Source organism: Mus caroli, chromosome 7, assembly GCF_900094665.2.
Source record: "Mus caroli chromosome 7, CAROLI_EIJ_v1.1, whole genome shotgun sequence".
In the NCBI taxonomy this organism is placed as follows: domain Eukaryota; kingdom Metazoa; phylum Chordata; class Mammalia; order Rodentia; family Muridae; genus Mus; species Mus caroli.
The window spans coordinates 125,252,068-125,268,438 of record NC_034576.1 but is presented as its reverse complement, the minus strand read 5'-3'; the positions used below and the strand labels follow the sequence as shown (position 1 = coordinate 125,268,438).

The following is a 16,371-nucleotide window of genomic DNA, read 5'->3' as shown; positions in this document are numbered from 1 at the left end:
TTACATGGTTAAGTGAAAGATGGTCTACGTCATCCTCATAATTAACAACCTATTTCTCAACCTCCCTGGTCTTTACTGCTCCTCCCTTAAGATCCCTTTTGAAAGTTTTCTCCTGGGCTGGAGAGATGTCTCAACGGTTAAGAGCATTGACTGATCTTCCAGAGGTCCTGAGTTCAATTCCCAGCAACCACATGGTGGCAAACAACCATCTGTAGTGGGATTCAATACCCTCTTTGGTGTGTCCGAAGATAGCTACAGTGTATTATTTATTTATATACATTAAAAAAAAAATCTTTAAAAAGAAAGTTTTCTTACAAAACTGGAACCTGGGGGGAAATTCCGACTAATCTCCCCTCACCCCTCTCTCAGGTTGAAGCTATATGTCTGTGCTCCATCAAACTATTTTTTTTAGGTCTAAGAACAGGAGATTCTTCATCATATAAAAAGTATTGCACATACATGGCCAGCTTATTAGGATAAGGTTTTTAGAACAGAAAAATGTTTAAGATGAAGTTATTACCTCACTATCATAATCATTTACTAGGGTAGAAAATACTATTTTTTTAAAAGTACCTAATTTTTATATAGAATTTCTTAGAGAAAGACTAAATATTTGAACAATGCTTAAATAGCAAAATAAAGACCTGTTATTGTTAAACTACGCAATGAGTTTTGATGATGCCTACGAGGCTATCAAGAGGGAGAGGCACAGGAATCTGGTTGAGTGCAGAGCTAGCGTATTAGCACCCTCAATGCTCTGTGTTTAATATCTAGCATTTAAACAAATCAATTGTGTTATTTGGTTTTTTATTTGAAGCAGAAAATAGCTCATGGCATAAAGTTAGATTTCAAAAGCACACGTGCTGCTAGGGAGTTAAGTCTACATGTTTTCTATATTCGTAGCATGAGAACCTACACTTTATATCACATTATAAAATGTTCCTTATAAGTGATTTCTCAATTTAAAAGTTCCCCTATATATGGTAAAAAATAAAGAAGTGTGAGATAACACTGTGCATGGAAAACAGAGTGCTGAGGTAGAGCTGTGAATAGACACGCAATGAGAGAATGAGGTTTCAACTTTACTTCTGAATCTGCTGCCATGGTGAAGCCAACATCAGCCTTTATAGTGACCACAAACAGATCAGAGCAGATAGCTGCTCACATCTTCAGAGGGAAGTGCACGGTCCATACAGAGAGCAGGTGAGTTGTGATGAGCGTCTGTTCAAACACTCATGTAAATGGTCCCGCCCACCCGACTCCTGTCTCCTAGAGTGGGATATACTTGCTGGCTCCAACAGAAAACAAAAGAAAGCTCCACAAACCTTGTCTTAACCGTTTGTGACTCATGGTCTTTCATATGGGCCAATCTGTGAGTTTTCTTTTTTTAAGGAGCTATTTGGTAGCAGTGTATGGAAATACCAGCTGTCCTTATTTTGCCAACAGGTTGCATTCAAATTCGGTTATAAGCTGGTTTTCTACAGTCTGGAGAAGCTGTATTTACACTGTCAGTCTGGACAATTAAATTTAACAATTATTAAGGGTTTTTAACATCCTTTAGACTGTTTAGTGGATTGACAGGATACATAGCAGTACTGTAGCCATGTGGAAGATCTGGAAAAAGCAAGCCGTTTTTCTTTCAACACCTGGTGGGTGTTCTTGTGGGCTATGATGAGACTGAGCCTGGAGCCACTAACGGAGGCAGGGAAGGAGTGGGAAAAAATGAAAAGCTGTCCCTGCAGATCTGACAATGACACTAGTCATGCACTCCATGTAAATGTATGTATACATAAGGAGGTACCTTTACTGACTTGGTGATTTAAAAAGTTGATTGTGAAGAAGGTAAAGAAGAACTTTCACACCTGAGTCATTATTTCTATATGCTGACTTAAAATTATTCTACTAAGCATCTTCCTTTTGCAGAGTCTCCTCAAATTCCAAATATATATTCTTAAATATTACCTTAGGCTCTTTCCCAGATATGCTGTACTATAACTTACAAGCTAAATCTTGAACTCCTTAGGACAACAAGGCCTAAGGCAATGTACTAGCTGGTTTTGTGTGTCAACTTGACACAAGCTGGAGTTATCACTAAGAAAGGAGCCTCCCTTGAGGAAATGCCTCCATGAGATCCAGCTGTAAGGCATTTTCTCAATTAGTGATCAAGGCTGGGAGGGCCCAATGTGGGAGGTGCCATCCCTGAGCTGGTAGTCTTAGGTTCTATAAGAAAGTATAAGAAAGCAAGCTGAGCAAGCCAGGAGAAGCAAGCCAGTAAGCAACATCCCTCCATGGCCTTTGCATCAGCTCCTGCTTCTTGGCCTGCTTAAGTTCCACTCCTGACTTCCTTTAATGATAAACAGCAATGTGGAAATGTAAGCTCCCCAACTTGTTTCTTGATCACCATGTTTGTACAGGAATAGAAAACACTAGCCAAACCAGATTCTACATTAAGCACACCAACTAGCCTTCTCACTAGTCTCTAGTTTATGGGCAAACAGCACCATGGCCCAAGAGTACAGTAAGTTTTTCCCAACCTTAACTTGAGGACACAACTCTTTCATTATTACCAAAAAGAGATGGACCAAACTGCAAAGACCACCCAACATAAAAAAGCCTCTGGTGGAGTCTCAAGGCATCAGCCAACACTAGACTCTATATGAGAGCCCTAGCCAAACACCTCTAATGCAGACCTTTGTATTTCTTCCAGGTTCCCCTAAGGGTGGCCAGATTGGACTGACAGATGACAGTGTCACCTACTATCTCTCCTTACACTCAGGTCTCCAGATGGCTCTGTGCTCTATTACTTCTCCCAAGGTGCACGAAGTTCAGCACACTCAGAACTAATTAAGTTATCACTTCTTTTTCTGTACTCTCGAAGCCAAGTAACAGCTCCCAAATATATTTAATCACTCAACAGAATCTAAAAGTCAAGCTAGGATGTTCTATCTTCATAGCTACTAAGCAAATTCTAGGGCTTATGTCAACGGTCCCTTAAATCAGTACTTCAATCTCTTCCATCTAATCCAACATTTTCCTGAGGGAAAATACAAACACTCAAAGTCTCAAGAAGAGATTTACCCTTCACTAACTGCTTCAGAACTATCTCCTGATACTCCTTCCCTACACCCCACATTTTAATATATACAGGCTACAAATTCCTAGTTCTGCATGCCTGGGGTACTTCCTGCTCCTTAATCACCTGACTCATTTCTATTCTGAGAAAATGTCCTATCCTTCTGCTCCATCTCAGGCTATCTTCTTCCTCTGTGCTTCACAGCTTCCCATAAAGACATGCTTCATGCATTATGCCTTTTGTGTCTGGGCTGAATGATGGGCACGATGCCTTACCTAAGATACATATTTAAAGAGCACAGCAGTACTTTTTCACTAAAATACACAGTGGTTTACTGGATCTTTTGGAACATTTTAAGGTCCTTGAGAATTTGACAGAGAAGACTGAGTGGCAGGTATGTGGTCAGTGGCCTTCGCATACTTGCTGTGGCTCCAGTTTCTTATCCTGTATTCTACGCAGAGTCTTTTCTAATAAGCACCTTAGGGCTCGCTTTAAAGTGACTTCATTTAAAGTGAAAATGTAGAAACTCAGCACCGGCATTCAATTAAAGGGAACTTTTATTCTTTATCGTGTCAAAACTTGTTTAAATATGATTTGCTTAAATATAGTTTATTTCCTACTTTGCACATGTATTTTCTTATCTCATTTAACTCAACACTTGTTTTACAAAAAGTAAAGAAACTGATGCCCAAGAAGGCTAAATAAAATTGATGGTCACGTCATCCTAAGGTTGTATGAACAAGTAAGGCATTAAAACCCTCTCTATCTTCATAGCCATTAAGCTTCTGTGTTCTCCCCACTTATAAAATTATAATGAAATACATAGGAATCACTAATTGAAAGATAAACCCCATGAGATGTACTTACCTTTGAAAAACTCAGTATGAGCAAGATTATGCATTGAATTACATATTTAGCAAACGTATATGCACACTCAAAGACATTAAATATTAAAATGACTCTTCAATGAAGTTAACAAACTTAATTTAGATGCTTTAACAAAGTCATGAGTAATTTCCTTGTATTCTATGTTCAAACTGCTTAACAAAGTTTATCATATACTACCTTCTTTTGAGCAGCTTCCTTCTTTTTCTTGTCGTCTTTTTTCTTTTTCTTTTCTTCCATCAACTGTTCTTCTTCTTGCACTAAATCCCTGAACCACACAGTTGCAATTAACTTTCCCAAAATGGATTTAGAAATAAAAATAAAGTTGCATATTCATTTTCACTTTTAAGAAAGAGCAGCTCTGTCTTTATTCAACACAACTTGCACCCTAGCCACACAGCTATCATGTAGTACAACTGACTTTTAATTAACAGAGCTTCCCTTTGCAGGAAGAGAACGTTCATCTTATGTCATATCACGTAAGGCAATGAAAAACTGGTAGTTTTACATTCCAATTCTAGAATGTAAATACATGGTAAGTTGTAGTTACTTTGCTAAGGGGCCCAATTATCACATAGCACCAAATGCTGATGGACTGCTGTGCCCCCGGCCTCCCCCAACTCATATGTGCATGTGCACACAGTTTATGATGCTGGATCAAACCCAGAGATCTGCACTTTAGTCAAGAAATTCATCACGGAACTATATACCCAGCCATAGATACTCTGAGTACAAATTACTCATAAATAGGTAATATTATTTCAGAATCATAATAAACCCAACCTATTCTTTCTTTGCAATGTTTTAAGTTATAATGCATGTTATAAGTTTATTTAAATTTTTGAAATATCAAAGTTGCCAACAGAAAGAACATCTTGTCAGGATTAGGTCAACTACCTCCTCTTTCTCCCTCCACCTCCTGAAATTCAGGGAGAAAGCAACAACTATTCAAAACTAATTAGTGAACTACAACAAAAGGAGTCATATCTGGTAATAAACACACAAGTCTTAGGAAGATTTACCTGCCACCCCTCAAGCAGAACAGAAAGAAATGGGGGGAGGGGAGCAATAAGGGATAGAAAAGCCAGATTCATTCTCATCTCTAAGCCTTTCCTGCCTACATGGCTACAGGAAGCATTTACTCTGAAAACCAAATTAAAACCAACACAATGCTCTCTAAGGAAACTAAAACTTCCAAAGGAAGGTCTTTTCCCTGAGTGCACAGCTCTCCTTAACAGAGGCTACTGGTTCTCCATCCATCATTCAAGTGAGGCCTGTCCATTCCCTTGACGCTCTGGATTAGTCCTGCCATTCATTCAAGCAGAGTACTGAGAAAAGAACTCCAGGAACATGTGGAGGAGACTCTGCGTTCCCACATTAGTCAGCCTCGAGTCTAAGTTCCATGATAGCAGTGAGTAACTGCTCTACATATCGAAGAAAACCATCATACATAAAAATAATCTGTAACTCTGTTCTGAATAAGCTCTCTGCAGGACACACTACAAACAACAGAGAACCCCAAAGGCACCGTCAATGGGAAGCAGAACCACTTGTTAAGGCTGAATGGCAGTGAGGATGAAACCAGATAAACCCAGGAAGATAGGCAAGTATGTAGGAAACTGGAGGAGGCTATAATGTACCGCAGAGAACTTAAACCTGGCTCTTCTGATGGAAAAAAGATGAGGGACATTAAACAGACTAAGAAAATACAAATGAGTGGCATTATACACAATTGAAATGACAAATTCATGCCAAATGCATGATTATACTCTCTTATATTCTGTGTAAGGACCTTGCCATAGTCCAAGGCCAAGATGACCAGTGTACAAGAGTAGCAGAGTGGATGGTAGGCACAAAGGCAATAAAGGTATGTCCCTCTTTTAAGACAGGGAAAATGCAAAAGCTCGAATTCCTTGGCTTTCTTCAGCCTCCTTGTCACCATGCTAGAACTGAGATACAACCAGGTATGGCAAAAACCAGCATGCACAGGCAATAAGATCACAAGTTTGACACTAGCCTATACTACACAGTAGGCTCCTCTAGCATGAAGAAGCATGCTTACTTCACAGTATTTCCCAATGCTGGGATAAGGAGGGAAGATTTAATACAATGGTCCTCAGTGGCACCCCAAAATTCTGTCTACCCTACTTGTGTCAAAATATCAGTCTTTTTTTTTTTAATTTATTTGTTATTATCATTGTATCTTCAGTCATACCAGAAGAGGGCATCAGATCTCATTATGGATGGTTGTGAGCCACCATGTGGTTGCTGGGATTTGAACTCTGGACCTTCGGAAGAGCAGTCGGGTGCTCTTACCCACTGAGCCATCTCACCAGCCCAAAATATCAGTCTTATTAGCATTTGTTCTTTGTGGTCTCCAGTTAACTATAGGCTCGCTCTTTGCTGAATTTTCTCCTTTCTCTCAAGTTTCTCAAACTTTATTTTAGGGCTAGTTTTGTAAAGTTACCAAGCATCCTTAGTACTTAAAACACATGCTAGATATCTTGAAGTGTAACAGGGGCTGACATCCAAAAGACAGGGAAGTGGTTCTTCAACACTGTCATAACCGTCTACCACATAGACTCACTCACTCTATTCATCCACTCATCCATCTTTTTTCTAGGCTCATCCATCCATCTTTTTCTAGGTTTTTACATATACCAAAATTTTAGCTACTGCTCCCTTCAAGGCCAGTGGCAAGATATTTCAAAGATTTATATTCTATAAATCTACAAGCTGTTTAACAGGAACTGGGTGGGCTCCCCTTCTGGGGCTCTCCAATGAGAACGTAATATTTTTACTTATAGCCTGTACAACTGAAAGCCTTTGAGTGCCCAGAGGGAACTTTGTAGAAGACAGAAACACTCTAGAGTCACCTAGTTCTATACATTTGTTATGTCTGTTACCTATACTCAAAATGTAGATGTTGTATATAAGCTAGATTCTCTCCATATCATTTTTTTTTTTAGTATTTATTTTATGTGTATGCTGCTAAGCAGCAATGGGGATCATAAATAAACTTTCAGGGGACAGCAATATGAGTCAGTGTATAAGCTGCCTGCCACCAACCCTGACAACATGAATTCCATCCTCAGGACCCAGTGAAAGGAGAGAACTGATTCCTGCAGGTGGTTCTCTGACCCTGGTGAAGATCCTTGTGCTACAGCACCTTTCTACTCATCCCACTCCAGAAGACAATAAACAAGCAAACAAACAAATAAATGTCACTTTTGTCTTCTTTACTTTTTTTTTTTTTTTTTTTTTGGCCGAGTGGAAGTGGCACAAGCCCTTAATCCCAGTACTCAGGAGGCAGAAAAGCAGGTGGATCTTAGAGAGTTTGAGGCCAGTCTGATCTACAGAGTGAGTTCCAAGACAGCCAGGGCTACATAGAGAAACCTTGTCAAGAAAGAGAAAGAAAGGAAGAAAGAGAGAAAGAGGGAGGGAGGAAGGACAGGAAGGGGGGGAGGGCTGGAGGGAAGAAAGAAGGAGTAAGGGAAATAAATAAATGTATTTATTTCATGTTTTTCTCCCATGAATGTTAATGGGATGATAAGGGAAAAACTAGACCATAGCTAATAAATAGTTGTCTAAGGGTTTCCACTGCTGTAAAGAGATACCAACATTTAATTGAAGCTGGCTTACTGGTTCTATGGTTCAGTTCAGTATCATTCAGGCAGAAAGCATGGCAGTGTCCAGGCAGCCATGGAGCTGGAAGACCTAAGAGTTCTTAATCTTGTTCTGAAGGCAAACAGGAGGCTCTGTCTCCCACGTGGCTAGGAGGAGGTTTCAAAGCCCACCTCCACAGTAGCACACTTCCTCCAACAAGGCCACACCTCCTAATCGTGCCACTCCCTGGGCCAAGCGTATATATTCAAACCACCAAAACACTGTAAAGTGTAAACTTGAACAGTTGGATAGTTTTTAAAAACTAAGAAACAAGCTAGTGAGATGGCTCCTCAGATAAACATGCCTACCACCAAACCTGACTGACAACTTGAGTTTGATCCCCAGGACTCAGGTGGTGAAAGGAAAGAAATGTGTACTGATTTCTGTATATATTGTGACATACACATGCACACATAGTAAACACAGTAACAAAAAAAGCCATGAAAGCATAAAACCTTTTGGAAAGTATGAAAATACAGCAAGCTAATCCAGACAGACAAACAGAAGAATATTTATTCTAACCCACCACAGCATCCTTGAGGGTATGACTGCAGCAGTAAGGCAGTAGACCATAAGGCACGTGTATATGAGAATTCACTCCAAGTCTCTCTCAAGGAATACAAACACCTGAAGACCCGTCAATAAAGAATGGCTGCTCATAAAAGCACAATGAAAAGGAGCTGATCTGTTTACTCACTGCAAGGAAGGTCCCTAACACAGAAAAGGAAAAACACAAGCTGTACATTCACAAACAGTACTACTCCCAGCCTATCCTGTAGACCAAACTGGCCTCAAACTCACAGAGATCCACCTGCTTTTCTGCCTCTTAGTGCTGGGATTAAGGGCTTGTGCCACTACAGCCCAGCTCAAAAAAACAAAAAACAAAAACAAAAAAACCAAAACATTTATTTAAGTTGTATGCCAGTATTACGTTTGTATTATTTAAGCACAGAGGAAGACACATGAAAATAACCTCCTTAACCTGAAATGGAAACATCAGTGAAAGCTTACAGCTGGACAGTGTTTGGAGGAATGTTTTAAGAAGAACATTAGACATGTCCCAGCATAGCGGCCAACACCTGTGATCCTAGCACTTAGAAGGAGAGAGCAGGACGATGAGGAGTGCAAAGCCATCCTCAGCTACACCACCAGTCTGAGGTAAGCCTGAGCAACATACAACACCCTATCTATAAGAGAGAGACTATTACGTTGTTATAGAAAGCATACATTAATTTCACACAAAAATTTTTTCCAATACTAGATCCGATTTCACTTTTCCATACCTACCACAGCACCACACAGACAAAGGAAAACTGACAGGAACAAAATTGACAGAATGGTGGCCAAGTTTTGAAAATGGTCAGGGGTAACTGCAGACTACTCACCGTGTTCTATTTTCATCTACTCTTCACTCTTTCCACAGTAAAAACCTAAAAATTCCAAGTCTCCATACATATCACTGGCTAAAGGTGACAGGATGAGCAGAAGAGGAGAGTGACAGGAATGGAACCCAGAGTACTAGAGGCCCAGGGCTCCACCCCAGCTAGCAGTGCACACCTCAGAGCTGCAGGTGCCTCCCAGTCTTACACTCTCTAAGGTTGAGCATCAGTTCTTCTAATACTCCTTTCCAAGGAAATTATTGCTCACTGCTATTAGGAATATGGACTAATTAGGGTTAATATGGACTAACTAGGCCGGGCGTGGTGCGCATGCCTTTAATCCCAGCACTCGGGAGGCAGAGGCAGGTGGATCTCTGAGTTCGAGGCCAGCCTGGTCTACAGAGTGAGTTCCAGGACAGCCAAGGCTACACAAAGAAACCCTGTCTCGAAAAACCAAAAAAAGGAATGTAAAAAAAAAAAAAAAAAAGGAATATGGACTAATTAGGGTTAAGATCTACAAGTATCTATTCACCATGAATGTGCAAGTGTCACTCTCAGGTGATCCACTAGCTCCAAGCCTCTAGACAGGGAATGATACATAAGCAGACACTCAAATAGTAGCAGCAGGACAATCTACATGAAAACATTAAACCACAGCCAAGGCACGCCAGACTTGTGGATGGGAGGAGGCTTACATGGTGTGCTGAAAGAGTTAACAAAGTCAGCCCAGCAGGTGTCAGCTGCAGGATGATCCTTGGCCTGTGTCATTCTCTAACTGATGAGATTCGATACCCAGCACATAACTGCACAAGCACCGCAATGCAACCTCCTCAGCACCTTTTCTCAAAGTATGATACAGGACCAGGAGCCAACAGAAACCTTGAACAATAACTTTCTTTTTAAAAACTATTTATGTTTATATTTATTTTATGTGTATGAATGGTTTGCTTGCATGTCTGCATAACATGTGTGTGCCCAATGCCCAAGAAGTCATAAGAGTCTTCAGATCCTCTAGAACTTGAGTTATGTGTGATTGTGAGCCACTACATTGGTGCCAGGAATCAAACAAGTCCTCCATAAGAACAAGTGCTCTTAACTGCTGAGCCATCTCTCTAGTCCAAGGATAACAAATCTCTAACAAAACTTCTGGCAAATCTAAGCACGTTCTGTTTCCCTTTGATGCAGGGAAGATTCTGCATGTCTTCTGCAGCTGCATGGGGTGTGACTGTGGAAGCTGACACCTAGTTTCTTCCGATATTTACTTTAGTCACCTTTTCCTTTGCTGATTGTTCTTTCAATTTCCTTTCATTCTGAGGGACATGGAGTTAGACATACTCCCTGATATATGTAGAAGGACAGAGAGAGGGGCCATCCATGACTAGGTAATGAGGATGGTGAACTTCCAAGATGGCTGACTTCTTCCTTGCCCTCCTGGCCTGAGACAAAAGCCTAGCATTTTAAAAAAGGCCTTGTGGGCTTTTTCTCCCTCCACTAGTGTCCCCTGCTGATGGACTAGACTAGACTAGCTCAGCAAGTTCCAGGCCCATCAGAATGTTTACAGTACAGCTGGGGCCAATCAGACACAGACATTCTGTTCTTCAAACTGACCGACCCTAGAGGAAGACGACCCTTCCAAACTTCTAAAAAAAATTCCCACCCCTCAAGGAGAGGCTGGGCTTCAGCTCCCAAAGTCCCTTCTTTGCTTTGTGGTGTCTTTCTGTGTATCTGCATCCTTGCTCCCCACCACCCTGTTTTCTCCCTGTCTCTGTCTCTCTCTGTATGTGTGTGTTTTCTTGCCCCTAGTAAAAGCCATCATCAGCTAAGTCTGTCCACCACATTTGAGAATTTTCCCACTGTTACTTGTCATGCTCTAGATGTTTTCCTCCCCTTTAATTATGGAGCCCTACAAGACCCCGTACAGAAACCACTGCACAAAATCTAACATTCCATACAGCTACAAGTTGAGTTCTGTAGGTCCTCCTAGTGAACCAAGAAACCTGAAGAGGCAAGATTTCTACTGACAATTTCCTGTCAAGAGAGCCCAGAATGACATGGACCCCAAGGAGCATAAAGAACTGACAGATTAACAGGAGGGACGCAGAATGGAAGTGTACAAAAGTGTTGGGTAAACATAGGAAGCACATCGACTGTACAGTGAGAAGTCAGTCATCCCAGTGAGTGTGTAATGTCCAAACCACAATTTGAAGGAAAAGCAAAGATAAACTGCAAGACAGCCAACACAGTGGGACAGCTGACAGAGTGAAGACACTAACTAGACTTTAAAGCCTAAGCTTTAAAGACGGATGGTTCTAGTTGCTTTAGGAAAGGAAAGGAAACAGGAGGCAACTTTTCTGCTGGCCCAAGCAGCCTATCAGTGGCAGGTCTCCCTCACACACAATCAACTGCATGCTGGTTATAAAACCCACATCTGTAAGAAGATCATCTGTCCTCCTTCTTCTTCACATATCCCACCCATTGCACTTCCTATTGGCTTTACTGTTTCCTCAGTCTTGATTTCTGTGTTAATCAATAGGCTAGTCAGTACTACATGGTAAGTAGTATCAGCAGACCCGATTACAGCAAAACTTGGTAAGGGAATGAGTTGGCTGGGGTCAGTTTTTCCAATAACTCCTGCAGTAAAATGAACAGAACAGAATAGAATGAAATTTGTGATTTCTTTTTGAAACAAAGAAAAACAATATGGAAAAAATGAATGAAGATAGCAGTGAAAACAATTATGAACAAGGAAATGTAACAGAGGCTATTTTCAATCACAACAGATCCACTAGCACAGAGGACTTTAATGTGTAAAACAATACAAAAGGAGAAGGAACATATTGAACCTGAAAGGGGACCAGCAAGAAAGAAAACCAGAATGGGGAAGACAGTGAGAGAGAAGGATGAAGATCACTTGGTTAACATCGAGACAGTGAGACAAAGAAAAGCACCTCAGCCCTATACTGCTCCTGCCCCAAACACAGCTCTGTACCTAAAGAGAGGAACAGAGAGGCAACCTACAAAACAGCCTTCACTCTTTACACACCAGAAAACCGCAATACAGAGACTGCCAACCAGTTCCAGAGTACCAGCAGCTAAACCAAATACAACCTGTGACCTTGCATTGACTTCGACCACAAAACAAAACACACACACACACACACACCCCTGTTCTTTTTACCTTGCTGTGAAGAACAGAGCTGGGACAACACAGAAAATTTTAGTAAAATCTTTGCATTAGCAATCATGAATGTTAGTGTTGTTTCCCCAGTTATGAGGATGGCACTGTAATTACTAAGAAAATGCCTTTGAGCCTGGCATGGTGTCTCACGCCTTTAATCCCAGCACTCGGGAGGCAAAGGCAGGTGGATTTCTGAGTTCGAGGCCAGCCTGGTCTACAGAGTGAGTTCCAGGACAGCTAGGGCTACATAGAGAAACCCTGTCTTGAAAAACAAAAAACAAAACAAACAAACAAAAAAAGAAAATGCCTTTGAATTTAGAATACAGACATACAAATTTTTAGGGGTAGAAGGGCATCTTGTTTGCAAGTTGCAACAATATTATGCATACAAAAGGGTGGAAAATTATGCAAGTTAAGGCTGAGGACGTTAGTCAAAACAGATATCCCACCATCAGGAAAGCAGCACTCTTAGAGTGTACAGTGTTAAAACTATTTATTTCGGACCTACAACCCTGAAATATAGCAGTAATATCATTCATTCCCCATCACTATGAAAAGACACTCTTCCATGGTTTGCCAGGTTCAAGGCTGTCTAGTCTAAAGCTCACTCAGAACCCAAGCTGCCTACTAAGTCCCTCCTCTTCCTGAGGCTTAGCTCAATTACTACTTTCCTTCACATTTCTTTCCAACCAATGCAGACCTCACCCTTGACCTCCAATTAAACAATATGCATGGTCTAATTATTTTAGATGTTAATCTCAGTGTTCCAGAAAGAACTAATTACTGGTGCAGGGAAAAAAACCAGTTCTCCTTTAACTGTCCTCCCTGGCACAGAGGGTCTTAATTAGACAACAATCCCTGCTTCCTTCCCTTCCTAAGCCACTGTAACTGTACTCCTTTCACTTTTCCCACCCACACACTATTGCCTCAAAGACCAGATCAAAGGAGCCCTTCTTAAGCACAGCTTGTAGTGCAGAGTTTGGGGGCTCATGTCGAGAAAAGAAGACCTTAAACTCCAGATCCAGCAGCAGCTTGTGTGGCCTTAAAAACATATTTAACATCTCATAAGCCTCTATCCTGTAACTAATGAAGTCCAACTGCACATCCCTGAAAAAGTTGTTGTGAAGATTAGATTATGTAAAACAGATAAAGTATTAACTGAAGGCACAGAGCAAGTGTACAGTAATCATTAGCTACATGAAACTCACGGCAAGACACTGAGTGATAGGTAGGATAGAAAGAAGGCTGAGCAGAAATATAGACTAAATGTTACTGAGTACAAAACACAACTCTTAAAGCACAATGCAGCCTCTGATACATCCCAAAGCAACAGCTAACATCCCCAGATTCTAAGTCAAATACCACATACCAAAAACACATAACACTACTACAGGAAGAATCTAGATTTATAGCCATTAGAAACACAAACACACTGGGTGTGGTGGCACACCTCTCTAATCCCCAGCACTCTGGTCTCTTGGAAGCCAACCTGGTCTCCACAGCAAGTTTCAGGACAGTCAAGACTACACAGTGAAACCCTGTCTTAGAAAAAGAAAAAGAAAAAAAAAAAAACAGACAGACAACAAAAAGTCCAACGTATCAAAGGATTCATTTCAAGAATGGAAGGTTGGTTAAACATACAAAGATCAGTGTACTACAATGTTAAGAGAATGAAGCCAGTTACTGATGGCATCAGTATACAAGACCAGTAGTCACAAAAATTCAAAACACTATCACCAAGAAAAGCAATCAGGGCTGAAGACAAGGCTCAGTGGTTAAGAGCACTGACTGCTCTTCCAGAGGACCTGAGTTCATTTCCCAGCAACCACATGGTGGTTCACAACCATCTGTACTGAGATCTGAAGCCCTCTTCTGGTGTGTCTGAAGACAGCTACAGTGTACTCATACATATTAAATATTTTTTAAAAAAAGAGAAAGAGAGAAAGAAAAGCACTCAAACTGGATATAGAAGAAAACTTCATTAAACAGACATAGGGTAGTTACAGAAAAGCCCACAGCTTACATCAGTGGTAACAAATGATTAACATGACCAATCTTAACATTCTTTTTCAATACTATTATGAAACAGACAAACAAAAACAGCAGGGGCTAGAGATATGGCACAGTGGTTAAGAAAACCAGCTGTTCTTTTAGAGGACTCATGTTTGGTGGCAGCTCACAACCATCTCTAACTCCAGTTCCAGGAGATCCAACACCTTCTTCTGCCTTCACGGGCAGACATACATACAGGCAAAACAGCCACATACACACACACAATTAAATAAATAAACAAATTACAACAATACTAAGTCTTAAGTGAAATGGAAGGAGGTCAATAGGTCTAGCACAGCAAGACCAGAAAGGAAGATGTAAAGTCCATCTGAGCTCACTGAGGCAGGGACTGGGGTTGGGATGGCTGGGTGGAGTATATGCTTAGTATGATTATTTAAGCTCCTGGTTTCTATCTCCTTTACCAACTAATGCAGCAGACAATTCCATTTCTAATAGCATCAAAACCACAAAATACTCAGGAATGAATTTTTAAAAAGAAGTACAAATTATGTACTTAAAAAACACAGTACATCTTTGAGAAAAAATAAAGTTCTACATAACTAGAAAGTATTTATGAATAAAGATATAAAAATAAAGAATAATGTCATTAAAATATTATCTAAGCTGATCTACAAACTGTTCTTATCCAAAGCTCAACTTTTTCATTTAAACAGACAAGTGATGCTAAAATTCACATAGAAACACCAGGGGACCAACACAACCCTGAAAATGAGAACGGAGGTGGGGGGAGCCAGACCCCTGGTACTGGTTTCAAGCCTAACTACAAAGCTAATGAAGACAGGATGGCCAACAGACCAAATAACACAGATTCCTGAGGTAATGCCCTGCAACTGACCTTCAAGGATACCAGAGAAACCATCTTTTCAACAAATGGGGCCAAACAACTGTAACGTTCCAAGAAGGAGATTGGTGCCCTCACACCATATACAAAAAATAACAGACCTAAATGTAAAATCCATAAAACTGTTAGAAAACAAAGGAATTTTTGCAACCTTGGAGGAAAAAAAAGGGAACGGGGGATTTTTCCAACCTTGGAACTAATATCAAAAGCACAAGCAACAGAACTATCACAGGTAAACTATCTGTGTTTCAAGGGACCAACAAAAAGGTGAAAAGAGCAGAGAATAGGAGAAAATACTTGTAAATCATATATAAAATTAAGAACTCTCAACAATACAAAATAACACACACACACACACACACACACACACACACGACTGATGTGGTGATGCACACTCACCCCGCATGTAGTGAGAGGCAGCAAAGGGAGGGAGGAGTCACAAGTCAGTCCTCAGCTACCTATCAAGTTTGCAGTTTCAAAAAAAAAAAAAACAAAAACCAAGCCACTTAAAGATTTAAAACCAAGCCAGGCATGGGGGTGAAGACCTTTTTTAGCACTTTAGGAGGCGGAGTAGGTGAATTTCTGTTTGTGCTAGGCCATAGTAGCAGTGAGACCTTGTCTCAAAAAGAAACACAAACAAAACTCAAAGCTGGAATTTAAAAACAGACAAAAGACTATAGACATTTTTCCAAATCAAACAGCCAAATAAAGGCCATGAAAAGATGCTCAGTTTCATTAGAGACATGCAAATCAAAACCACAATGAGATGTCTTCCTTCATCCACAAAGGTGCCTGCCTCCCAATTAAACAGGACAAGTGTCAGCAAGGATGTGTGTGAGGAAGAGCGTCTGCTGGTGACGTGGAGAATAGTGTGACTGCATTGTACACAGTCCAGCAGCCCTCAACAAGTTGCAACTATTGTACAGAACCCTCGATTTCATTACTTCGGAGATATTGAACAGAAGTAACATAACACATCCATATAAATACTAGCACACAAATGTGAACGGCGGCATTATGCAATCCTTCAGTGAAAACAACTGAAATGCCTACTAAATGATTCGGAGATAAATGAAGTAGCACAGTGCTGAAGTGTGGCTTAGTAGTGCAGCACACACTTGGCATCTGAAGCACTGGGTTCAATTCCTGGCAATACAAACAAAAATAAATCACATATTTATGCAAATGCAAGATGGCAAGTCTGTGCAGTGGGATGGGATCTCTCACCCATTAAAAGGAATGAAGTGCTGACAATGAATCAATACAAGTAAAGCTT

The 16,371-nt window shown here is 40.6% G+C and overlaps 1 protein-coding gene across 3 annotated transcripts in view; it reads right to left on the bottom strand.

Annotated features, from left to right (window-relative positions):
- Positions 1 to 16,371, bottom strand: part of Tnrc6a (trinucleotide repeat containing adaptor 6A) — a 72,399-nt gene that overhangs the window by 47,989 nt on the left and 8,039 nt on the right. For all 3 annotated transcript variants that reach the window (XM_021168994.1, XM_021168995.2, XM_029479750.1), the window contains exon 3: positions 4,139 to 4,226. In XM_021168994.1, the coding sequence (XP_021024653.1) occupies positions 4,139 to 4,226 (88 nt within the window). The remainder of the gene's footprint in view (positions 1 to 4,138; positions 4,227 to 16,371) is intronic.